The 27,186-nt window shown below is 43.9% G+C and overlaps 1 protein-coding gene across 2 annotated transcripts; it reads right to left on the reverse strand.

Annotated features, from left to right (window-relative positions):
- On the reverse strand, window positions 1-26,930 carry eml2 (EMAP like 2). Of its 2 annotated transcripts, XM_037078621.1 has the most exons (22): window positions 26,648-26,930; window positions 17,069-17,299; window positions 16,841-16,958; window positions 16,079-16,180; window positions 8,611-8,639; window positions 7,837-7,966; window positions 7,304-7,453; window positions 5,929-5,998; window positions 5,537-5,647; window positions 5,335-5,430; window positions 5,076-5,210; window positions 4,859-4,958; window positions 4,499-4,653; window positions 4,092-4,217; window positions 3,859-3,990; window positions 3,684-3,751; window positions 3,403-3,491; window positions 3,183-3,280; window positions 2,907-2,994; window positions 2,710-2,805; window positions 1,989-2,119; window positions 1-1,170 (listed from the first exon to the last, which is right to left on the reverse strand). In XM_037078621.1, exons 1-22 carry the CDS (start codon window positions 26,718-26,720, stop codon window positions 1,045-1,047), a joined length of 2,454 nt encoding a protein of 817 aa, XP_036934516.1. In that variant the 5' UTR covers window positions 26,721-26,930; the 3' UTR covers window positions 1-1,044. The 2 variants fall into 2 exon arrangements, with proteins under 2 accessions (XP_036934516.1, XP_036934525.1); XM_037078630.1 differs by lacking the exons at window positions 16,079-16,180; window positions 16,841-16,958; window positions 17,069-17,299; window positions 26,648-26,930 and adding an exon at window positions 14,398-14,530.
- Between the last annotated feature and the right edge of the window lie 256 nt (window positions 26,931-27,186).

Below are 27,186 nucleotides of genomic sequence, written 5' to 3' on the forward strand. Positions count from 1 at the left end.
TTTTTTTTAAAAAAAAGGGGAATTCCACCCATTTTAGGAATAGTAATACAATCTTTCTTTGTGTGTCAGTTAGTTCTTTTTGAGTTTGAGGGGTTACTGTAACTTTGAGAGGCTTCAGGCATCAGGAATGTTCCCAAGAAGTGTTTTTCCACCAATAAAGTAGACTTTACAAAAGCTCACAATATGGACAACCCGAAACTGCGATTTTCAAGAAAGTTAAATGCATTTTTTTTCTTGATTTTTTAAGAATCCATTGTTTCTATGCACTCAGTATGATGTGGAGATCTATCAGAAAATATTTTAGTTCAGTCTTCTTCTTCTTCTTCTGGGTGGGTGCTGATGCTGTTTTAGTGTAAACTGAGTAGAAAACTGCAGTCAGCTGAAGAAAGTTTCGGAAGTCTCGTAACTGATTTTCGTACATTATGGAAATTAACTGACATCAGTAGTCGCTTGGAAAGGAAGGGCAAGTTCTCTAATATTAAACCATCAAATATAAATACAACCTTTATCGTATCATGCACTCAAAACTAGTCGACAGTGATGTAAGGAACCAAACACGATCTTCCTTTAAAATAGGTGGAATTCTCATTAAAGGGGGTTAAGATAAATATAGTTTAGGCACAGTTAGTACTAATGCTAAAATCACAGGTTTGCTGTGCAGTCACCTCTAGTGGTTCCAGCTTGGTTGGTGTTGCAGAAGTAGTTTTTTTTTCTCTTTCTTTTTTTTTTTATTTTTATTTGGGACCAGTTAGGATTCAAGTCATTTTCTCTACATTCTATTACAAACAGCAGGACACTAAATAATATTCAATTTATTACAAGAATACTCAATCATCTGATCTGGTGTGACATCGTCGGGTCGGTCAAGTTGTGTTTATGTTTGTGTGTAAATTTTTTTATTTTATTTTTAAATTTCCAGTAGGCACAGCGGAGATACTGCCCCCTGGTGGCAGGAGGGTAAAACAGTGAAAAGGTGAAGGAGGGTCAGAGAGGATGCTGGTCCCCGACTGTGGGGGATTAGAGATGTTGGATGGATACTGTTGCCTAGGCGACCACCCACTGCAGGATGCTGGTGTCTTTCCCACCGGTGGAGATCAGGTGACTGTTGTCGTGCAGGAAGGCAACGTTGGTCACGTGACTGCTGTGGCCACCGTACTCGTGGCTCGGAGCCTGGAAACGATGCATGAAGTCAACAACAACAACAACAAGGTCATGCTGCATGCACGCTGTGTAGAAGGTGTCCTTTAGGAAAATGCTTAACATTAATGTAACCAAAAGATTTCAGGTGTATAAAAAGACACCTCGAGTGAACCTTGGCTTAGAATATTTAACTCAGTGTGATACAAGGATATTATAGTGAACTGAAACCACACAGAAAACTACAACTATGTGTGAAAAATGTTTTTCATAATCAATAACTATTTTGATACTTTGGGCTCTGGGGAAATTCTAATTAGCATTTTCCGCAGTTGTTTGACATTTTATAAATCAGCAGATTAACTGATAATGGACCTAATGGTTAGTTGTAGCCCCAGTTTATCAACTTGTTGTAACTATTTACAGCCTCAGAGTCTCTGTGCTAATGGCAACCAGCTTGTCTGAATGGACAATTAAGTTTACAGCTCCAGTTTAAAAAGGGTTTTGGCTAAAAACTTGTTGAAATTTATAAAAAAAAAAAAAAGGCTGACAATTAAACTTGTTTGTGAGAACAAAATAAACACCTGGGAGAAATTGTGCACATTATAGGTCTGGTGGTAATCCCACAGAGAAGCCCTGTGGTTGAGTATTTTGTTATTTCTGCTGAGCTTTCATGGTGTTTTCACAGCGTTCATTAACACTTAATGACAAGGTTGGCAGAGAAAACCAGTGTGGCTGCTCGACTGGCTGGAAGTGTAAAAGGTCAACGCCTCCGCAGAGGAGGGCAAGTTTCAAAGACATCCAAGCAGACAGTGATGTGCTGTGTGCTACTGCGAGTGAACACGACTGACCCTTGGTTGAGAGCAGGGGAAGGTGAACAAGTGCACTTTGCCAAAGTCATCGGCAGAGGCCAGCAGGGAGCCGTCATGTGACCTGCACACGGCGTTGATGTCTGTGCCGTCTGCTCCATCTGGCCAGACTCCTGAGAGGGAGGGAGGGTGAGAGAGCGAGAGAGTGAGAGAGAAACAGTCATGTTCTGTTTCAGGCGGCGTCAAAATGCTGTGCAGCGGTTTGATCAAAGGTCAGGCTGGACATCTCACCAGCAACAGAACTGATGAGTCAAATGTAAAAGAGGACAAAACTGTTGTTGCTAACAGCTGTGGGTGGATGCATCATCCAGAGAAATCTGGACTTTACAGGTTGGTAAAGATGAAAAAAAAAATATAGAGTTTGCTTGGTGCAGCTTGATGTTCATTCTGCTTTTACTACCACTCTGAGCCAACAAAACCTAAAATGTAGTACAATGCTGGTCGCTCTGTTGTTTTTACTATTTTTTTTTTAATTCCCTACCGTCCTCTCTTGTGGTCGGCTGCTGGCTGCAGGGCGTGATGGGAGTTATTCTTCTAAGATTGGGATGGGACAGGGGGAATTTTGTGGGGTGGATTTGGACAGGAGTGATAATCCGATCCTGTGTGACCTTCTGCTCAGGAGGAGTTGGTTTGTTGATCCCAGGTGGGCACAAAGGCTTCATATCATTAAATCACAGAAGGAAAGCGAGTTTTCTCAACCTACCAAAGGTGCTGAAGGCCAGAGTGCAGGTGGAAGTGGCCCACTCCAGGTTGCGCACCGCGTCCATGTTGGTCACGTGTTTACCACTGGATGCCTCCCCTGAGAAAACAAACACAAACGGATTAAATTCTTTATTGTCAATGACAAACAAAAGGGTAAACTTTAAGTGTATGTGAAGAGAGACAAGAGGTAAGACATACAGAAGAGGATCTCGTAGTCTCCTGAGTTAGTGACGAGGTACTGGCTGTCTTTGGACCAGTCCAGATGGGTGACGAAGCTGGAGTGGCCCTGTGGACCAGAGAAGAGTTTATTTGATTGATCACACGGGTGTCAAGGGTTTTATTCCAAACACATGTTGGAGAAGAGTGTCCTTGATATTCAGATAAATAAGGAGGGAGACTTTAATTTCATTCATTCATTCAACTTCATCCTTTAACTTCAGTTTTGTGATAGAGTTTTGCATCAAGTACACTTACAGTGCATTTCCCCACGCGGCTGTACTTTCGGCCGTTCTCCGTCACAGCATAGATGTAAACATAGTTGTCATGGGAAGCAACAGCCAGGAAGTTACCGTCTAAAAGCAAAAGAGTCCAGAGTTAACAAGTGTAACGTGAACCAGCTGCCTCTTCACTGTGTCTGCTGGATGTGTTTCAATGGCTCTGTCTCAGGGACGTGAAGGACCAGGCGATGTTTTACCTGGAGAGTACTTGACGTTGGAAATAATCTCATTGCCGTCTGTGTGCATAGAAACAAGATCTCTCGTGTCAGTGTCCAGCACCAACCACCTGCAACACACACAGAACCACAATGACGTCTTAACGGTTTCGTCAAACCACCAAAACCCCCAAATTATTTACACTTTATAAAGCAGAGAAAGCGGCAAATCCTTAAAACTGAGAGCGTTTACATGGTTGCTGCTTTTAAAATAAACATTAGTTGTCATCTTGTATAATCGATGTTTGACTGAATTAACTGACCTTCCAGTCATCGTCCCCACAGCCAGGACAGCCCCGCTGGGATGGAACCCAGCAGACCTCCCTGGATCCTGGAGCACAAGAGGGAGCAGAGAAGAAGATGATTTAGTCCATTTCAGCAACTGTCAAATCTTCTTCAAAACTTTGTTATATTCCAGTGGTGTATTAGGCCAGTCACCTCGATGGTCTTGCTCCAGAGGGGCTGATGGGAGTTGGTGTCCCAGAGGTGAACCTGCCTGTCCTGGGAGCAGGTGACAAACTGCTCCATGGAGGGATGGATGTCCAGACCCCACAGCTCATCTGTGTGCCCCTGAAACAGGCGTCCGTGTTAGCACCACACACACACACACACACCGAATGATGTGTTCTTCCTAATATAAACATGCACACTGTGTGTTTATGTGTGTGTACCTGTACGATGGGAGTTAACGTGTCAGGGAAAGCAGCTCTGATGATGGCGTTCTTGGTGGTTCCTACAAAGAGCTCTCCCGGTTTACCTTCAGCCAGAGCCCGGACCGGACCGAACGACTCGCCCACCTGGACAAACACACGCCACAGACTGTAGACAAGCTCACACTCTCCTGTTAGAGCATTACCTGATAAACAGATCTCATAATACAAATCCAGATTGCTTTAGTTGACTTAACAAGTGCAGCATTTGGCGGTATGCACCTTTAAAGTTGGTTTGCCAGCCACCAATAAACTCAGAGAAGAAGAACAAGTCATATCTTCCTCTGAGAGACTCTCCAGGGACCGACTGGATAGAAAAAAAAAAAAAAGATGTCTTTGAAAGACACCGGACACGTCACGTCTCTCACCTCCATCTCGGCCTGTTTCCTGTAGTCGTGGCCCCACAGCACCACCTTGCGATCCTTCCCTCCTCCAGACACCATGGTGCCGTCCTTCAGGACACAAACGGAGAAGATCCCGCCCTCGTGGGCCCCCGACACCTGCTGGCTGATGCGGTTACCACCTGTCAATCAGAACAGAGGACAGCCCGTCTCTGATGGACGCTTGACATTGCTTGATGATGACTGACAAGTTATTATTAAAATAAGACCTCCTCTAAAAACTAAAACAATCAGATAACACAACAGTTTTAATGGATATATTTACCGTAAAGTGTTTGGGGATTTGAACTAAAAGGTTGAGATTATTGGGAGTTATTTAGATTCTACCTTTGCCCCAGACGTAGATGTTTCCACCGGAGTCTCCTGTGATGGCGTCTCCGTTCTCAGCGAACGCCACGCACAACACATACTTTGGCTTCTCATGTTTCTGGAGACAAAGACAGAGGGTGAAGTTGTATTGCAATGAATCAACAGGCAGGTTTATAGGCTTTTGGTGAACTTGAGGTTGGAGGGCGGGGTGACACTTTTGAAGCAGTGTCTATACCTCGAACAGGCCCTGCCTCTTGGTGAGAGTGTTGCCCTCCATGGTCCAGAAGTTGATGTGAGACTTTCCACAGGTGACGATCAGGTTGGCATCCATGGGATGAAACACAGCAGCCAGTACAGAGTCGTTGGAGCACTGGAGACACAGACAGGAGGCATCTGTTTTGTCCATGCTAGTAACCCAAACTGTTGATCAATGTTTAGAACCAGGAGATTTTAAGCTTCATAAATAGGATCAGATGATCAGAGGGTCGAGGTACCTTCACATCAGCCAGCTGCTTCTCCTTCTGCCAGTTCCAGACCGACAGGATGTGATCGTTAGCATCGTCCACTGCGCAGAGGAAGGTGCCGCCGTTCTAACAGAACAATGAGGAGTGAGATCTTCATCCAGCGAAGCAGCAGCTACAAGTGTTTAATCATTTGACCAAAGTCTGACACTCGACAGGATGTAAAACTGCTCACCGACTTGGAGAAAGCCACGCAGGTGACCGCTCGGTCGAACACTCCCATCCCGATCACGTGCAGCGTGTTGAGGCTCACAGAGTCCCAAACTCGAACATGAGGAGCCAGCAGCTACACAGACGGGTGGAAGAGATGAAAAACAGTGTTAGACAAACTCATTTCATATGTAGAAATGAAAAAGGGGGAGTAAATAAAATGAGGAACTGCCAAAAGAATTAAACAACTTTTCTAACTATCAATAATGGAAAAAATCTGGAATGTTTCTTGACTGTAATCAGCTGTTTTCACTTTTTTTTCAAACACCTGCAGTAAACTGAACTGTGTCTGTATGTAGCTGTGAGTAAAACTGTGAAACTCTGCGGGAGGAATGTAAAGTGTTGTTTTCACGGCACCTTTCCGTCTTTGGAGTTTCCTGCCACTTGCCCCGTTGCTATGGTAACCATGTCGGGATGCACGCTCAGGCTGCGCAAGAGAAAATACAGATTATGACTTTATTCGAATATTTTTCTAACACCGCTTCAGGCATCTTTGTTAAAAATGATGAGTGGATCAACTGTGGATGTAAAACAGCTGATTCAGGCTCAAACAATGAAAGTTAAAAGTATCTTTGAAAATATAAAAACACAGAACGTCGTCACATCCGGCGACATTTTGAGGAAGTGCCATCACTTGCAGTTGTTTCCATGAAAGACATTACAGCTGCAACAATTCATAGATCACCAACTGTGGACTTTTAATCAGTCATTTCTCAAGCAAAAAATATCAAACATTTGCTGCTTCCAACTTCTCAAATGTGAGGATTTGTGACTTTTCTCTGTCATTAATTAAAAGTCTCTGGGTTTCGGACTGTTGGTTGGATTAATTAAGATATTTGAAGATGTCACTTTGGACTTTGGGAAGTTGTGATGAGCATTTGTCACAGTTTTTTGATATTTAATAGAATTAAACAATTTATAATGGTGAAAATACCTTTCAAAATATAAACTTGCAAATTCTGTGACTAATTTGTGTTTCTAAAATAAATAAATGACAAAAACTGCAGTTGTTAGTATAGAATCTTTCTCATAGCTGAAGAGGAGAACTCAATGTGATGCCGTGGGAGAGAAGAAAATGACTGTCTCCCTGTAGAGATGAGTACTTTTCCCAGCATGCCTCGGGGGGATTTAGAGTGTTTACATCCTGGAGGATCCAGTCACAGAGCTTGTTCAGGATGTCAAGTAGCGCTCATCAAGTAAACCAACAAAAAAACAAAAAAAAAATCACATTAATGAGAAACACAGCCAGCGGCAGGAAGCTGAAAAATTCAAATGATAAAAGAAACAGAATCTGAAACATTTGTTCACTTTGTCCCGTCGTGATGAATCTTCTTATGAACCAACCAGGTGTGAAATATGTGAATTCGGGTTTGACTGAATAATAGACGTGTCATTTCAGCCTTTTAGTGGACATTTACAGAAGAACTGCCTGAAAGACGTTCCTACAATATCAACGTCTTGCTGAAAAGCTCTATCACAACACATCGAGGGTCTCTCCTCTGTTTGAACAAATGTTTTCACATCTTGCTGTCAGCGCCTCTGTATTATTTTGCATGTGGAGCGACCACACAGTCGTTCAGTTGTTCATCTTTCAGCAGAGCCTTTTGAGCAGAGGTGACACGCTGACATGCAAACAACAACCAGAGCGTGAAAGGGAGCATCAGTCAGCACGTCCCTCCACCGTGACCTTATGTTAACTATCAAACATCTGAAAGGAAGCCGCCGCTCTCACCATTTGACGTCGTCGTTGTGGCCCAGGTAGTGTCTCTGCTGCTGCTCCTCGGTGTTGTACAGCACCACCACAGAGGCGTTGAAGTAGACGATCTCTCCGGTGGGCAGCAGGTAGAGGTTGGAGCGGCAGTCACGTCCACGGTAGCCGTACCTGGTCAGGGCTCAAGTTAGGGAACAAGATGAAGGTGAAGCTGGACGAGCACAGCAAGAGAAAACCTTATATATTCTTATTCTAGACATTTAGTTCATGTTCCAAGATGAGTCAGAGACTGAAGCTTGAGTTTTTGCAAATTCTAGGATAAAAAAACTGAAAGTAATGCTCAACTTGAGGGTTTGGATTATTTCACCTAAACCTGATTTATAATAAAAGAAGACACTGAAATCTGCGTCTTCCAGAACCTAAATAATGTTTCTGACTCCACGCTCCCCCTTCAACTCTCCTTAAGAAATAATATTTCATTCATCAGCTCACTCCTGATCCATCAGAGCAACCGTTCCTCAGTTTCCACACTTTCCCTCTTCCCTGAAGGATACACCCACTGCAGTTTGAGCTTGCGGTCGGGTAGCGCCACCTTGTGGTCGATGCTGTAGCTCTCCCTCTGCTCATCGGGGATGTGCATGGTGACGGGACGACCTCGGAGGAACATCCTCACGTAGCCGTCCTCTGGAGGGAAAGGAGACAAGGGAAGACAAAGAGAGATGGAGGTCAGGCTGCAGATCGAGAAGAAGAGACAGAACGATTATCTCTTTCTTTAGAAAGTAACAAAACTACATTAACTGAAGGTTTAATGAGTCAAATTCAGAACAGAAGACGAGAGAATTTTGTTCTAAACTGAAACGCTGACAGTACTTTGTTCAAACTTTGTTAATACTGTGTCTTATTTTCCTTTAATTCCTCACATTTGCTCTTTATTTCCTGGTTTTCATTCCCGAGTGCCAATCCATGAGTAACCTTTATTCAGTGTGGATGCTTTAGGAAAATGCAAACATAACCTCGATTACTGAACACTAGAGGTCTTTTCTATCAGAACTACAAGCTTTAGAGGTCAGTACTCTTCAGCTCGGTAATAATTCTCATGGATGTTCAATATTTCATATGAGAAATGTTTGACAGCTCAAACTGACAGTCATAAAAATAAAAAAAAAATCTGTCACGAGTTCTTCAAGGACTCCTGAAGGCTAATTGAGTTTCACACATCAGAGGCTGCTCATCCTCTTCACAGTAATGTGAGGGAAGGAAGACATAATTACTAATTCAGACTTAAATTAGACACACAGACACACACAGACATTTTAAACTCCTCTCACCTGCATTGAGGGTGCATTCTTTGGATTTGCTGAAACAGAAAGAGACAAAAACAATAATGAAATGCTTTGGGAGATTATTGGGCAGCAGAAGATGAGTTATGGTCCTGCTGTCGTTGAGTGTTTTCCAGAGCTCATTACACTTTGTTCCATAACATCAGGCATTCCCAAAAGATCCTGAATTATTTATTTTTCTGCTCTATAAGGCTTGGCAACCCTCACTGCTCAATTTTATGTTAACTGGACAACAGGGATGTGTGCGGAGGAGCTGCAGCCAAACGCAAACAGCTCTGATGTTATTGCTATTCTTGTTTGGGATAATGGACTCTGGAGGCCGGATTAAGGCTCCTGCTGCTTGGAAAAAAACTGTGTGCACGTACATATTAGATTTAAAGTGAAACTGTGAAGATCTTAAATTGCTGTGAAAATGATTTCCCCCACTGATGGCAATTAATATTAAGTTTATTTTCTTTAGGTTTTCTTTCAGTGAAAACACTTGCTAGATTTGTGATGTTTTGTTTCTTTATCATGCAGATTGTTCAGACTACTAATTTTATAATGTAACATCACCGTGGTCAGGATTTGGATATTTTCATTCACAAAAACAACTCAAAAACATCATCGTTTAGAGATCATTGTAAAATTATCATCTCATGAGTCTAATTTGAGGCCCTTTCCTGTGTTGAAGTAAAATTTTACAGCCTTTATTTATTATTTCTGCCAAAATGCTGCATATTCTTACTCATATTTCCACCTCCGCCTGACAGAAAATAAAACTGTGCAGAGTGTTGTGTGTGCTGCACAGCGATGATTCATAATTGATGAACAGATAGTGGGAAGACTGGAGGATCAACAATGGCCAACAGCTCACTTTAGTCTCCAACAGCAAGTTAAATCCTGAGCAGACATCTTTGTTATTTAACACCATACAAAGTTAAGGACACTGTTTGTCAATGCAACTGTGCACAGAGTCAATAAAAAGAGAACCACTGGCTTTGATGGAGTCAGCAGATACAGAGTAAACAGAGTCCTGTGATGTGTAATCAAACAGGGATGGTGACGCTTATTATCACTTAAACAAACGATGAATGTTGCTGCTGAGCCGAACAATGTGCCGGAGGACGATCAGAGCCGAGACGAGGAGGAGAAAAGCTGAAAAAAGTTGACTAAGTACTTTAAATTCAAAATGACAGCTGGTGTGTCAGCCGCTCCGCCAGAATTCATAATCACACCTGTCAATCAGAACCTGCGTCTGCCTCGTCAGTCCGGAGCAGCGGCGCCACATCCTCAGCTGTTCCTGAATCAGCTGCCCGTCAACCAATCGGAACTGCCCGCCGAGCACTTCGGTGGCATGCTGACCAGTCAACCCGAACCTGTCAGGACGCTGTCAACCAATCAGACTGTCAGGATTGTTGAAGCGCTTGCCTCAGCTGACAGGTGGATATCGCCATGGCAACAGCAGTAAAAGTAAGCCGTGATAAGATAAAGGGAGCGGAGGGCTCGTCTCTTCCTGCACAGCCGCGGGAGAGAAGGCAAACTGCTCCATTCAGGAAATAATGAACCGTGTGGGCTCCACAGATGGTGAATGACATTAACTGAGGAGATGTATAGCTACACTGGACTGTGGAGCAGTGTCTTTACAAATTAATCCCTTTACTTTTGTATTTTTCATGTATGTGAACATTCATACAAACCGACATATGGACTGGCTCTTATTCAGTGCTGTCTGGTCTGCCTACAGCTTAACAACTCTTGCACATTCACCCATTTATGTTCATACGCTGCCGGCCATCAGGAGCAGTTTGGGGTTCAGTGTGTTGCTCAAGGGCACTTTAACATGAGCCAAAGATCGAACCACCGGCTCTCTAATCAGTGGACAGCCTCCTCTACCTTCTGAGCCACAGCAGCCTAAATCCTGATAAACTGACGGATGCAAACAAATCATGTTTAAAATATTTAAATAAATCAGCTTTACAAATGTTTGAGGTGGAACTGCTCGATCTCAAATCACACACTGAACACTGAACACTGAACACTGAGCGCAGGCGGGACTTTTGTTTGCTGACAAGTGAACTCAACAGGACACCTTCAAGCACCTGACATTTGTTTAACAGGGAGTTTCCTGAGAAAGCCTCAAGCGCTCGGATGTCTCAGTGCATCGCTGAGCTTGTCTGGTCATGTCATGTGACATGCACCCACAAAGTCATTCATACAGTAGGTCTGCCATTATCGGTTTCATAAATCAATAAAGGACACAAGTAGAAAAAAGGGATCAGAATAGTTACAGAGCTTGTGTGTGTGTGTGTTTGAACTTCACATAAAAGCATCTGAGGAACATTAAACGAGCGCAGAGTAAACAGGCGACTGATCTGAAGACCTGACTGGCGTCTGTTGTGTCTCTGGGCAGCTGGAGGCAACCAGGCGGGTGTCGGCTCTTCAGAAATACTCACATAAAGACCCGTTTGTCTCTTTGACTGTGTGTGTTGTGTGTGTGTGTATGCATGGTCTGCCAGGACGATGAGGCGTGGCCTGGCTCTAGCCAATGGGAGGACAGGATTGATTCAGAGCCAGTAATTAGTGCAGGGCATGCTGGGTAGCTGGCAGCCGGACAGGGCAAATAACTGTGGATCAGAAACCCATGCGGCTGCAGTCCCAGTCAGCAGGTTACCAGGGAGAGGAAGCGCACAAACACACACTAACACACTCATTAACATGCGGACTGAGTGTGTTGTTGACATTTTCTAGCTGCCTGCAGTCTGAAAACACAAATGGGTTCTTGTAAGAACAAACGGGGACTAATGAGCATCAAACACACTTCAGGGTTCCTCCGAGAAATCCTCCGTCGCATCAGACATCCAGAAGATGGCTTTCTTTAAAATTTCCTCGAAGCTCAAGCTCTCCGAAAAAGTTTCTCGTCTTGGTCAGCGAGGCAAAAACATTCGTCTCTCGTTGTGGTCTGGAAAGTCTCAACAGATATTTTCTTGATCCACACTAATGGGCACAGAGAAAGCTCGGCAGGTGATTAAACAGGCTTCACCCAACAGGCAGATACAGTAATTAACATGCTGTGCTTCTCTACAGACGCTCGGCTCTGCTTGTCACTTTGTTCAAATTGGAAAAACATGGCGAGCGTTCTGCACAGCTGCTTCACAAAGTTATTCAGCAGAAGAAACTTTTAGATAAATCTGAGGTAAGAAAGAAACTGCTTTACTACTTAACGATGAATCATTTATGTTTAACTAAGTTTTTAGATTTTAGAGTTGATGGATTTGCGTTCAACATCCCAAATCCAGAGCTGCAAGATGTCGTCATCCAATCACAGACCAGAGTGTAGCATAAATAATTTAGCCAGAAAGATAAGAGACGGACTCTGGAAAGCTATAAAAAGTTTGAGTGAAAACTTTTAGGCTGTCGGTGTGTACGCACAAGGAAGGACCGCAGTGTCACTTATAAAGCTCTTATATAATCTTGTGTGTTATCTTCTTTATTTGTTTCCACATGCTTTTAATGTCTTGGAACATTTCAGAGCCTTCTGCTTGATAACTGAATCATTTGTGTTTTTCTCTTTTCATTGCTAGCTGGTTGGCAATGCTTGACTTGCTAAATACTCAAAGACTCAATCGTAAATCTAGCGTGCATAATTTTATTTCAGCCCTCAGGTGAGAAGTTTGTACAACAAATACAACTAGGCAAATGTGACATGATTAGAAAGATTCCTCATCAGTTTATTGTTTTAGAGGAAGCTGCTTTATCCAGCAGGGAGGAACTGCGTCAAAGTGATGCATGTGGAGAGAAAATGGTTGTTGCGGTCGGACTGTTTAGTTGTGGCCCCCTGAACTGTGGGAGCGGTCGAGCGTGCGTCCATTTCTTGGTCCATTATGACTGAAGTACTGCAGTGCTTCAGCTAATGGATACAAGAACATCTTCACTCAGCTCATACAAGAAACACACTAAGAGGCTGAACTCTGTCTCGTATGACATCAGACTAATGTGATGCAGAGAGACAGAGAGAAAATGAGAGAGAACGACTGACAGGGAGACAGATTTGATTGGATGCAGATGTTTTTTCCTTTCTTTTCTATGCCATGTTTGGAAACACACAAGTATTCATTTAAATAGAAAAGCATCCGCATGAGATTTCCCTCGGGATCAAAGCTCTCAGTGGGACGGAGCGAACGTGACAGAAATCTTTTCCTTTTTCCTCGTATTTGCATAAATCCAAACCTGTACGGCAAAACTCGACTCTGTACGACGTCCTTGGACATGGAGGCTTCTCAACCTCAATTTACCTTTCCACCTGGTTTTAGTGGTGCAATGCGCCTCTCTGCAAATCAGCTGCACGGTCAATATGTCGGTTGCATGTTAATGCAAGTCCAATCAATGCTATCGGTGATTTTGCATGCTGAGCAGAATCGGTAATCGTAACATCAGCCCGACAGCTGCATCGGCCTCCTGTCTGCAGTCACAGTGCTGCAGGGTGATAATGGAGAGACGTTTAATTCCAATCTCATTTCAGCACATTAATGTTAATTAAGGTACAAATGTGCATCGCCCACCGTGACACACGCAAGTAGAACTACAGTAGGTGATGTGAAGCAGCTGAGGAACCAGAAAACACAAGATTTTAGTTAGTTTTTTTCACGTGAACTGATGTGAAGCCGGAGCTGCGACCTGTCTGCTGCCAGAGTCGATCTCATTTAACTGGACAGCCAGTGAACTGACAGAAGTGCTGAGCGCAGTGTGACTGTTCTGTCACTTCACATTCACTCATCCCACATGTGTGCGATTGTGTATGTGTGTGTGTGTGTGTGTGTGTGTGTGTTTCGTAACTGGACAAAAATGTGACATGTTTGTTTGTTTCCACCATAATTAGAAGCCCGAGAACAAAAGGAGCCACTAATTACACATAAACAGGCATGTAAATTCATTCGACACATGCGTGACATAATGAGAGACTCTTGCATAAGAAATCCACTTCAGAGAAAAGGAAAACGCATTTGCTTCATTCTGGTTTCCATAAAAGGCAGATTTTAGTTTTTTTAAGCGGAGGGACAAAGTGAAATTTGTCTTCCGAGAGTTTTCTTCATGAAAAAACACGTCAGACAGTACGAATCACTTCTTCCTTCCTTGTTCGAACAACACAATTAAACCACGACAAACAACTAAAATGCCATTTGATCCGCTTTCCACTAACACAGCTGGCTCTTGTTACTGTGGTCTACATGTTACTATGCAGCAGCCACCTCCCCACAGCCCTGCAGACCAGGATCAAACTGTTTGCGTGACAACAGAGTCTGTCACGCAAACCTCAGATATCACAACTTCCTCAGGCTGTATGGCAGACCGACAAAAGGATCCGACTGACTTTTTTAAAAACCTTAACATGGTGAAGCCTGAATGCATGTTGTTTTTTTTTTTCAAACCAAACCACACTGTGTTTCATTGTGCAAACCTGTAATCTATTTAAATATTAGTCACCAACAAACGCAGGACTAACTGGGTGTGACACACAAGAAAAAACACGGTTTCCTTTTTTCCTGAAGTTCTTCTGGTGGACTTTGAAAACAACTTATGCATTTTTAAAAGTGTTGTCAGCACTGAGCAACGAAGGACTAAAGCTAAACATTTTCCTTCTCAAGATACAAGCGGTTACTTCAGTTTTGTACTCTGAATCCGTCAGACCTCCAAACAACTTCTCTTTCCAAAAGCTTTATCAGTAAATCCTCTCTGCTCGCAGTCTCACGTTCACTCTGTCAATCATTGATTGTGGATCATAAAGCAGCAGTTTACCTGGAGGATCTCTTCATGGCTGCAAGGTTCCCGTTAGAGTAACAGTCGACAGTGGTGAGCAGTCAGAGCGGTTCCTGTCCCGTCTAACAGCCGCAGCAACACACACACTTCCTCCTTCACTCTGCAAAGTTTTAGTTCAGCCTGTAGAGGCCTCGTCAGCCAATCAGAGTGCATTTCCCGGCTGTGAGGACCCCTCCCCTCTGCCTGCTGACCACTCCCCCCTTTTACCAACAACTACTGGAAATGTGACCCATCAGCAGAAAGACGGGAGAGGAGAGGAGAGGAGAGGAAAGGAAAGGAAAGGAAAGGAAAGGAAAGGAAAGGAAAGGAAAGGAAAGGAAAGGAAAGGAGAGGAAAGGGAAGGGAAGGAAAGGAAAGGAAAGGAAAGGAAAGGAAAGGAGAGGAAAGGGAAGGGAAGGAAAGGAAAGGAAAGGAAAGGAAAGGAAAGGAAAGGAAAGGAAAGGAAAGGAAAGGAAAGGAAAGAAAAGAAAAAAGAAAGGAAATTGCAGGGGAAAGAGAGGAAAGAGGAGAGCAAAGGACAGAGAAGGAGAAATACAAAATTTAAGAAACAGAAAAAAACTATATGAGAAGGAGGAAAATGGGGAAAAACAAAAAAACTGGAAGCAATTAAACGATGAAAGACGGTGACAGATGTATGAAAGGACAAACGTGTGACTATGATTAACCAAAGATAAACTTCCTCTGGTTTGTTGCGACACACGGACGAGCAGCTGAGGCATCACAGAGACAAACAGCCTGTTAACATCAGAAGGTAACTCATGGTGACATCCCAGAGAGACTGCAGGCCACCAGGAAGTGCTGACTGTGGAAGCGTAACAGCCACAGATGATGATGCTGATGATGATGATGATGAGACATAAGACGACACTAATAATGATGATGTTGTGCAGAATCCATCTCACACATCCTGACTGAGCTTTAAACTTCAGAAACTCGGAGTCTGTAAATGCAAAACGCCTCCATCAAACTCAGCTACAGATGCTGATGAGATTGAGGAGCAGAGGCAGTCGCACAAGTGCTCAAACACTCATGAAACTTTGCACAAAAAGCCAACACCGTCATCCATCTGAGGACTCCTTCCATCCGGGCTTGTCTTTTGTTTGATTGAGCCATCGTTCTGGTTTTTAGTGATGTAAGTGTAGCTAGTGTTACGGGAAGCTCAAGCATATCCAAGTTTGCATTGTGGGACAGGTCACATCCTGGACAGGCTGCCAGTGTATCTATCATGTTCAGTAAACTGATATCCAGTTAGTTAAATACCAGAAATCTAATATCTGAAATAACTCTTGGTGTTGCTGTAGCCAAACACTCTCAGGCTTGACTTTCTCTCTCCTCCTCTGACGGGCTGCACATCGTGTTCAGACTGTGTGACAGAGTCGACAGCTCGCCGGCTCATTACACGACTCTGCTTCGGTACAAAACACAAACATGCTCTCTGGGCTTGTTGGAGGCAAAATGAAGAGTTTCCAGTTTGTTTTCATGCCGACATATAATACAGACTTCTGCATTCTCTGTAACATCTGGGTCTGCAGAAAATGTGACTGATGATTGCTTCTCTCACTTCACAGGCAAATAACAAATAAACCAGGTGTGAGAAGGTGCTCATGAATATAGAAACACACTGTATAGTTTACAGCATCATGCTGCACAAGGCTGATACCTTTTGCCTCCAGAGGAGCTGCTGGAGGAGGTGGTTCGACTCCGACTCCCCGCTTCCATCTCTCTCCTCACCAGGGTGAGGCGCTCTGTGGACATACTCTTTCTGAAGGAGAGGAGACAAAGGAGGAGGAACAAAACTTAAATCAAAATGTTCTGATGTGAAACTTATCTTTACCCTCCTTCACCTCGTCTCCCTGAGGCCACCGCTAAAAATAAAGTTCCAGTCCCAGTTAATTTCCCTGGTTAGACGGGGTCTCATAAATGAAACGAGGGGTGACGGATACGAAAAAATTTAATGTGAGAGAGTGTAGAAGGTGAAACACAACTTAGGATGAAACAGCAAAAACAGTCTCTGGACTTTTACCTTTTACTTGCAATATATTTCTCACCAAATATTTGAGCCTTAATTGCATTTGTTGACCTGACAAATGAAGCATTTACAGACTCTGAGTCAAACTGCTGCACCTGTGTAGAGTCGTGCAGTGAAGACTACACAGCCCAACATGAGTTTTATCAATTATTATCTGAGCTATGGAAATCAAATCATCCACCATTTCTCACTACGTCTCATAATTTCTTACCCTCAGGTGTGCATAAACTACAAGGATTGAGTTTCTTTAAAAAAAATGTAAAAATGTGAAATTATTGGTTAGCTTATCAAAAAATTAGCTCCATCCCCGACTTTAAGTCTTGTACTTTTCCTCTGAGATAAATGTTTGTGATATTTGCGCCAGTATTTCTTTTTCTTCAGTGTTTTGTTCACCTCTTAATAGACTGTAGCACCTCCTTCTTCGGAGAGGACGGGGATGAGAGGAGGCGTTTCTGTTGAACGTAGCCGTTACTCAGAGGTCTGGAGGGAAGAGCCTGCAGGAGCTGACGCACTGAAAGGTAACACATTATTATCAGCTCCAGCAGAAGTGGAAATGACAGAATTAGTAGCTCGAGGAGGGTGCAGGGCGTTGGCTGCCTTTCAGTGGGTTACCTTACTGACCTTTGGTAGGTGGTGCTGCAGCTGTGGTGGCCAGAGATCTCCTCCCAGCAGCATGGACGCCTCCTGGCTGCTGCCCCAGGCTCTGCTCCTCGCAGTAGCCTAGTCGGCGCAGAGCGTCAGCCAGGGCTGATTTCAGCAGCTGGATCTCATCCTCCTGCAGCTGCAGCTTCTGCTCCAGGTGAGACACCCGGTCCTCCATGTCCATGTTACTGCTGGCTGACACCGTGTCATCTGGGCAGGAGGAGAGAGGGTTCAGTTAAGACTGTAGTTACTTAGTGACAATATATTACTTCTATTCTTTATGAACAGAAACACTCTGTGGTGACGACTACAACTGAGTACCTGTGCACAGTCCAGTACACCACACACAGTCGCCTTAGGTTAAACTAGATTACATCCCTTAGGAGTCAAGTACAAGACGGATTAAAAGTGAATTACTGCTGAACTTTACTCCAAAACATATCACATGCAGCTGTAAACATCACACAAAACACGCAAATACACTCAAAGTTCAGCCCACAGTGTTTGACATCAGAGGGAGTGAATGAAGGTGAGAGAATGATTAATACTTATTAATATAATATATATATAGTGGATATTCTGTCTCAGTTGTTTGTATATAAAACACAAGCAGCTCCTTCAGCCGAGTGTTACGGATATCTTCCACTGCTGCTGCTGCTCTGTGAATAAAACGGTTTTGGGTTTCTCAGATGTTCACACAGGAAACTTGACTGGTTTAAATAATTCAGACTCCGTGTGTGAGCGTGAGTCAGAGAGTAAGAGAAGGAGAACAACACCTGGTAGCAGGTTGTGTGGCTGTTTTGTGTGGACAAGAGGGGAGAGGAAAAAGAAAGAGGGATGGAGACTGAAAGCAAAGCTTGGTCAGTACATCCTCCTGCAGTGAGACCTAAAGCTGTCCTGTGGAGTCTTTAACCACCTGAGGTGCTTTGGGCTTGATGTGATTAAGAGTTCCCTGTTCTGTTTTTTACGGTTCTGTTTGCAGCACCGGCGCTGCCAGCTGCAGAGGGCAGCGATGCAAATGTGAGAGAAAGAATTGGATTGTTAGCTGATGTCCCACGGATGTAAATGATGCGGGAGTTGTTTGCATTTATGTTTTATGAGGAAGAAATGTATTCAACATGTTTGTTTGGCCTTAAGGACACACACACACACACACACACACACACACACACACACACACACACACACACACACACACACACACACACACACACACACGCACACACACACACACACACACACACACACACACACAGAGTGTTTGGGTGATAAACACTGATTGTGTGCATAAATATTTCCAAGGAAACCGCAACAGAAACAATACATGAAATAATTAGCAGTCCAACTCGTGCACAGACGGAGTGCGTGCTTACACGTCTGGCTTTGCAGCCGAGGTTTCAACTTTAAAAAATGGTGTAAAGAACATGTTTTCAAATCTATTTGGGATCTTGGGACTTGCAGAGACAAGAATACAGCATTAAAACAAGTCTCCAGTCACTCCAGCTGTTTGGGAGAATGCTGCAATCTCACTTGAGGAATTTTATGTTTGGGTGAATTGTTCCTTGCATCCTGCTAATCATCAGCATGTTGTCGTAGTGAGGCTCCCGTTAAAAAAGCATACAAAACCTGGTAACTGTTCAACTGGTGCAGTTCATCCAGCAAAATATGCTTTTTATCAGTAATTCATAATATCTGAGCACTAAGCTGCTGTTGATTTCAGCCCCCTCACATCCGTCCGTCCTCTGCCTCTTTCCACTCATCTTGAACTCTTTCCACTCAGCCTAATCGTGCACCGTCCTCCCACCCAACACGCTGACATCACCGCGGGCTGACTAGATTACAGCAGGCAAACTGCCCAGTGTGGATTATTAATCCGTGGCCTGTCAGATTACAGACAGCTTCTGGTTGAACGGAACATCTCGACTCTAAATTCTGAACCTCGTCTCTTCTCTGTCATGAATCCAGCTCTGCAACAACATCCTCTTAATCCTTCATTCATTTATTTATTCATTACGCCAACGACAAATACATTATCTCCTACTTGAATGTGATACTAATAAATAAAATAACTTATACACTTTTACAGGTTAGGTGCTGCTTCCTCTTTTTAATAAAAGGTCACATTCATCATGTGCACACGACTCATGAAGATGAAAAGCCACACTACTACTTTCTGCACAAGCCAATACAGGACTCCCAGCATGCATCAGTCCAGCGCTGTAAGCTGAGCCGGGGGACACAGGGAGCCACTGTTACTGTTACTGTATCACATCTTGCAGTCAAATGAGACAGAAAGGTGCCGCAGGGAAAACAATTGTCAGGTTTGCATACAGAAGTGAAGCACAGGAGAGGTTTGCATTTCAGATGCTGCTGATAATAGATTAATTCCTCCGTCACCGCTTCTCTTCTGGAATGTCTCCAACTTTCTGCTAATTTGTCTGATGTAGCAGAACCAGACATCAGCCCTTGTTGTCAGAAATGAGACAGATGTGAGGTTGTGTCCTCTGACCACAGACTAAAACCTTTTATAATGAAAAAATACACATTTTATTATTAAATCTTCTTTTCACAGACATTAATCAATAATTCAGTCTTGGCATTGGGTTGGGTTCGCGTTTAAAAAAAAAAAAAAACAGCTGCCAGTTTCTAAAACCCCTTAATTTGTCTTCATTATGGTCCAAATGCAGATTCAGAGTCGATGACCCATTTTGAAAATTAAAACTCAAGAGGATTCAATTAATCATGGAGAGCCAGTTTCCATCTAAGTTTTCTCTCCAAGGATGTTTTTCTTCGGTATAAGCGTACAAATAATGTGATGTCTCGTCATGAGTGGTGCTATTACACAAACTAAATCTCCTCTCATTATATCTACGTTAGAAAAACATCTTAGTTGTATTCATGTGAGGTGAAAACAAACAGAATAAATACAAATAATGAAAACAAACTGAATGAGAGAAAGAAAGTTGACAACAGAAAGAGGAGAGGACAGACTGTAGGTGGGAGGAGGTGAAGAGCAGGAGGAGCACAGTGAGACAGAAATAGGGTGAGAAGGATGATTAATGTTTAACTATACACAGTAATAATCGTGTTTATCTAAACTGCCGGGAAAATTAGGCCCACTGATATCAAACCAGGAAGTGAAAGAGTGAGAAGGAAGCAGGACAGAGAGCGAATGAAAGAACCTGGAAGAGACAATTTTACTATCCAGAAAGATAAAGAAAGACACACAGCATGTTTATTAAACTGCACACAGCCATCGACTACTGATCCCTGACCAGTGTAACGTCATGACTCAAAGGGCTTCACACACTTCAGAGATGTGTCCCATCAGGGCTGCTGTAGTTGTTGTTGTTTGTGACGTGTGGGGAGAGGAAATGAAAAGAAGTGTGTTTCTGCTCAGTGCACCAACATCACGTCTCCACGTCCTGTTTATTATTTTCCTATGAAAGCAATAAGAAAGCTGCTGATTCTCTCAGTCGGGACGTTCATACACAGTTTTCTTATCTTTGCGTCCTTTGCTGGTCGGCCAACATTGTTTCACGCGTACAAGGCTGAACAAAGCTAAGTTATGGGTTTAAACCCGGCGCAGGGCTGCATGTCGGTGGTCACAGGAGAAAGTTTCCTCTGCAGGGTGAGACAGGTGGAGGCGGCTACACTGGAGAGCAAACACACAACTTCTGCTGTACGACGACACTGAGGAGACACGACGCCTCAAACGATGTCAGGATCCATCGTGATGTTTCGCTGTAGACCCTGCAGTCAGGCAGCTGTCTGTCTAATACTATATGTTTCAAGTTGCATCATTTATAATAGTATGTTGTGACTCAGTTTACCTTTGTTATAAAAATGCCTGCCACTTGGCAATATTGTGATGAGCTGTTACTGTGAGACAGTCTGGGTGCTTTTAGCTGATTACAGAGCTGCAATGATTTAATTGCTTAGTTGTCAACTATTGAATCGATCGTGAGAACAGATTTATTGGCTCGAGTAATTCTTAAATAACAAAAAACTTCTCTGATTCCACCTTGTTAGATGTGAAATGTTCTGGCTTCTTTCTGTGACAGTAAACTGAACGTCTTGTGGATGAAACAAGACATTTGAGAGTGTCGTCTTGGACTTTGGGAAACTCTGATCAACATTTTGAATTGTTAGACTTCACCATCAACAATAAGATCACTGCCAAAGAAGACTGAAGCTCTGTTGGACTAAACTACTTTACCATACAGGCTATGAAACCACTAATCTACAGTGTGCATAATTGAAGACTTCTTGTTCGACTGTGGTTTTAGCACGGTGCTGTGGGCACTGTGGGAGGATGTAGTTTGTCTTTTTGTCACCTTCACTAACTGGCAGGGCCACAAATGAGAGGATTGTCTCTCGGTCCAGGAACCAGATTACCCAGCAGACATCGAGCTGACAACCCAGCTCACACTGGATGTCCTTTTCTCTTTGGGTTAGAACGATGCTAACATTTAGCATGTTTACTGAGGAGAAGAGCGAGAGTGAGAGAGAGAATAAGGATGCATAACAAGTGGGGAGAGAGAAGAGAAAGAAAGAGCCAACAGATGGAGAGACGAGCAGAGTTCACCTTCGTCTGCTCTCCTGTCAGGACACCTGTTAAAAAACACTGCAGAGCCGGCTACTTTACAATTCGCCCTTGAATTCTCAGACACACACACACACACACTAACAACAGCTACACCTCAGCATTATTCAATTACATTCCCTATAAACCTCATCTATTTGATATTCAGCAGGCGACACACATTGTTCTTTACAAGCTCTCTCCCTCTGAGCCATCCCGGCTCAGCTCAGACAGACACGATCTTCAGTGTTAGTTAAAAACCAGCTGACATGAAGCTGACACAGACACATGGCTGCTATCATGACACAGAGGAGAGGCGGAGAGGGAGGAGGGATGGATGGAGGAGGCGGGGGGGGAGGAAGCCGGTGAGGAGTTGGAGGGAAAGGAGTAAAAAGGGAGACAGATGGAGAGATATGGATGATGAAATGCAGAGGGGGGGGCTGAGTGAGTGAGAGAAGAGGTGGTGACAATGGGAGGTCGGCGCAGGGCAACAAGAAAAACTGAAGGCTGCTCAGATATTCATGGTGCGGTGAAGTGAGGATGATGATGATGAAGGTGGAGCTCGTCTCGCCTACCTGCCATCATGCTCCTGCCAATCAGACCCCTGTGTCAGTCCACGGAGCAAACACTCACTCAGGTTGTCCACTTGCTCTCACTCTTCCTCCCCCACAGGCTTCCTGGACTCCGACTCCCTCCCCTCCCCGTCTACGACCGTTGCTCGATCACTCTCTCTCTCTATTTTACACACACACACACACACACACACACACACTCACACACTGTCTCACACACACATTCACAAACTCTCCTCTCCCGTCCCATCCTCCATCTCGCTTCCTGGACCACTCCCTCTTCCTCCGATCATCCCCTCCCCCTTCTCTCCCTCCTTCTCCTCCTCTTCCTCCTCCTGGCTCGTTAGCGATAGATGGAGGCAGAAGGGGTGGAGCATGGCTCAGGGCCACGCACACACACACACACACACACACACACACACACACACACACACACACACACACACACACACACACACACACACACACACACTGCACCAGCATCAGCATCTGTACAGCCAGGCACCACCAGGAAGAGATGCTGCAGAGCCGGACTCCAGGATCAGTGACACACACACACACACACACACACACCAATACACACACACACAAAGGTGACACAGCACTCGTGACCATCGGGATCTTACTTACTGTACAACTGCACAGAAGTTATACTCACTACAGCACCAATGAGTATTAATCCACAACTGAAAATAGTCCATTCACTCAGATTTAAAGGGTAACGCCACCTATTTTACACATAAAGTGAGTTTACAGCTCTTACAGGGGTGTAAAAGATGTAATCTGATATTTATATGTCTGAGTTGCATTCTGGGTAATGTAGGCAGCAGGACTGAAAAGGGAAGAAGAATGTGAGGGTAAAAAAAGTCATTATCTTCTGCTGTCATTTGTTTTTAAAACTGTCCATCGTGAGTCCAACAGTGTCGCAGAAGTGCAGTATACGCCTACATTAACCACAATGCAACTCTGCCACTGAGTGACATCACTGGAGGCAGTTTATCAGATTACATGCAGATTCCTCTGAAGTCACAACAAGTTTTAAACTACTTTTTTTCACATACGCATTAGAGCTTCCAAAAACCTAAACAAATTTGAATGTGTACACGTGGTGGAGTTTAACTTTAATCTGCTGCAGACTGATTTAACGAAACACATTGATCCTTGATATCAGGTGATTAAGCACTAATGAAAACATCATTATGAATGTTCACAGTTCTGTTCCTGAATCCTCCTGAGTTCAACACACTGGGCGTATAAAACCATGTTGGATAAAGTGAAAATCGACTGTTACTTAAAAACAAGATATTTATCTGACTAAAGAGAAACACAATCAGCTGAGAGATGTTTTACTCTGCGTTCAGTGAATGCAAATAAAGTTGCTAAATCACACGTCTGTGCAGCGTTAAATGAACAACAGCTCCTGCTGCTGTAACACTGCGAACACTTCTTCAGTCTTCATCTCCATCTACAGCTGAGAGAACACTCTGTACTCTGCACGCCTCCCAGAACACGTCTATGATCCTGTTACACAGTAAATGCAGTTCTGATGTAATTCCTGATTGAGGAGCTGCACTATATGTCCACCGCACTCCTACCAAGCTGAATCATCAAGATGAATCCCATCCTCCTCGCACAAATCAAATTCTGGATGTGAGCACAGTGAGAAGTATAGTTCTCCACGCCCTGCTGCTGCTGCTGCTGGTTAAATGAAATATAAAAGTGAACTGAGGACGCTGGAAACACCGACAGCAGCTGAACATCTTTCAAAGCTCCTGCAGACCACAGGACTGAGAAGAGAGCAGCTCGGTTACCGTTTACTGCCATGTGGGGCTGCTGGTGTGCAGATTCATTTAACTTCAGTGACTGAAAGTATTAACTTAGTGTTCAGTTTCATACCACACAGCCTCTTATTTAATTATTCATCATATGTGTCTGTGCTGATGACGGGACGATTTAAAGAATGAACAAAAAGAAAGGATAAAATAGACTCTTGATGAGGAGGAGAGGGAAAACAAATACTTTGCGTTTGTTTTATGCTTCCTGGAGTCTCAGACGGGCGGTTAATTATTTTGCCCAGCGGATCGACGCCACACCTGAGAACAATAAAAACTTTACAAACTTCAAAAGGCAGAACAGAAACTGCGTCTGGCTCAAGACGTGAGCAGGTGGCCGAGGAGAGCAGCTCCGGTTACCACGAGAAGACAGATGGCAGAGGAGGAGCGACGGATGGACACAACAGAAAAGAGGAAGAAAGGAGTCGCTCGATTGAAAAAAGAAAACTCACTCGCCAGATGCTGCGATTAACAACACATCACGACTCAACATGGCCGACAAGACGACACACGTCTTCTCTGATGCACCGCCGTTATTCTCCACCTGCGTCTCACCTGCTGCAGCACCGCAGAGCGACACATCACACTCCATGATATTCTCTCTCACACTCACACACACACACACACACACACACACACACACACACACACACACACACACACACACTCCGAAACCTATTTTCAGCATCAATTCAGCACCTATGATTCCAAGTGTGAAAGTTGTCCCGTTCAGCTGCAGACAGGTTTCTAATAAATATCTCACAAGCTATCGGATCAGAACATCAGCGTCCCAGCATCTTTTACTCTATAATCTTCACAGTAATGGGGCAGGAGGTGGTCTAGTGGCGCCGGGAGAGTCCGAGACGCTCACAGAACCAGAGAGTCCAACCTCTGATCTCTGAGTGGAGGAAGACAGATCTTATCTTTCCTCCTGAGCATCAGTTCACACTCTGTAAATGTCAGCACACACATACAGGCTTATTTTCTTACACCGGACCCTCTGAGATCCGACTCAGTTTAACCCTCATGTCAGTTCTGAATGAGCCCTGAGCCGCAGCTCTGGCAGATATGAGTGGGGGATAAAACATTCGCCTCATCTTTCTGTCGCCGCAGGAACATTCGGTGCTCAGAAATCCACAAACACACACACCTCGCTAATCTACCTGTTCGTCCCAGAGGCGTTGGAGTGACTGACCTGGAATCAGTCTTCCATCTGCAACTGTGAGTCACAGCAGAAATGTGTCGTCCAACACTGGACCAGAGACACAAAGCAGCCGGGTCAGGCAGCTGATCCGTCACAGCAGGACCAGCTGTCACTCACCGAGCTCATATTATTCACTTCATTCATTCATTGTGTTTTATTCTGTCACCTGCGTTCAGCTCCTGCGTGCAGAACCTCAGCTTTGCCTTTCACGTCATATTAAATCTTTATGTTTTGGACCCGACACTCACCCAGTGGCTCAGATTATTGGAACACGCTACATGTTGGATGACGGACACCACAGCTCCGATCAGACTCCCATGACCCCTCGCTGTCTCTGCACCTGCCGCTCAATATGGCCGTCTGTGAAGTTCAGTCGACTGCAGGGACGATGTGTCCGTCCACAGACTGACCGTTCGGATAACAACAGCAGTTTACATGCATCTAACCGACCTCTTTGTGGTTTATCTAAAATCCATCTATCTGTTTGAAACAGCTGGAAGAACCTGCACTTCCTTCCTTGTGTTGGGGACAGAGGAACAATCCTCCATTGTCCCCACAGATATGATATAATGAGCAGCAGCATCAGGGGGATATTTGCATTATATTTGTGAAGCAGGATGTGACAGATACGGACAGAGGAGGATATTAAAACAGCCAAATGATCATCACGTATTCAAATGAGAGAGAAAAGATGGATCACGTGAACATGACGAGCTTCTGGTTTGAGACACACTGATGTGTTTCACAGACTGCTGGAGATATTTCACGAGACAGGAAATGACCCTAAATGTGTCTGATTCAAATGTAACCTGAGCTGATTTCTACAGTAACATCAATACAATGTGTGGGGGGGAAGAGAAGAAAGACAGAAAAGGAAGTTAAACACTAGAAACTGTTTTCTTCTTCTACACTGAATTAATATAAATGTACAAATCCACCATGCCAGTCCCATTTAAACACATTCAGAACAGTCTGTGTTCTAAAATATAACCTAAACACTCGCCTACATGACTTAAATATATGATGTTATTGTAATATTAATATCAAGAATCTGATTAATATCCCAAAACATCTTTTTCTGCCTTTGAAAGGGAAATAACCCCTTAAAAATCTTGAACATAATCAATGAAGAAAGACGAACAAATTGAACGATATATCTGAATATCTGACGCGATCAGATGAAGCTGTAATGTCATGCAGGTTAATGTGCGCAGTCACAGGACGTGAGCAGCTGTGGAGATTCTCCTCCAGTACATTCACAGTGAATTAATGGGATTGTCAACACGTTTTCAGGTGAATTTGTGCAGATTTCCAAACAGATTTTACACCAAACTCCATTGAGAAAATGAGTGATTTAGCGCTCACCGTTGTTGCAGTACTGTAGCAGCAGGTTGGTGCTGTCATACAGGCTCCCACACGAAGCGATCCTCTCCGACATCCTCCCTCCCTCTCTTCTTATTCCTCCCTTCTTCCTCTCCAGCTCTTCCTCCTCTCAGTCGGCTCCTTTGTCCTCCTTTCACCCCTCTCCGTCTCTTCTTCACGCCGTCACCCCTTCTTCTCTCCCCCACATTCACATTCACATTCACAGACACACACCTGTACCTGCCTCAGCTCCCCCTCTATTCTCCCGCTCCTGCCTCACCGCCGGCTCCAAGCTGCACCCTATCAAACTAAAGGCACTTCCGCTCCACGCTCTCTAAAGTAAAAGTCACATCCGACGGCACCGAGCAGCATCCTACTGACTGACGGGATATATTGCTTGAAGAGGAGTCTTTATTTTGTCAGTCTTCACGTCCTCTGCTCTTATATTGTCGATTATATCTTATAATTATTTCTTTTCTCATGTAATCTGTACACAGAGGTGGATAAACAAGATGTAACACATTTTCAAATATACAGGTTGA

The sequence above is a fragment of the Acanthopagrus latus genome, chromosome 2 (assembly GCF_904848185.1).
Source record: "Acanthopagrus latus isolate v.2019 chromosome 2, fAcaLat1.1, whole genome shotgun sequence".
NCBI lineage: Eukaryota > Metazoa > Chordata > Actinopteri > Spariformes > Sparidae > Acanthopagrus > Acanthopagrus latus.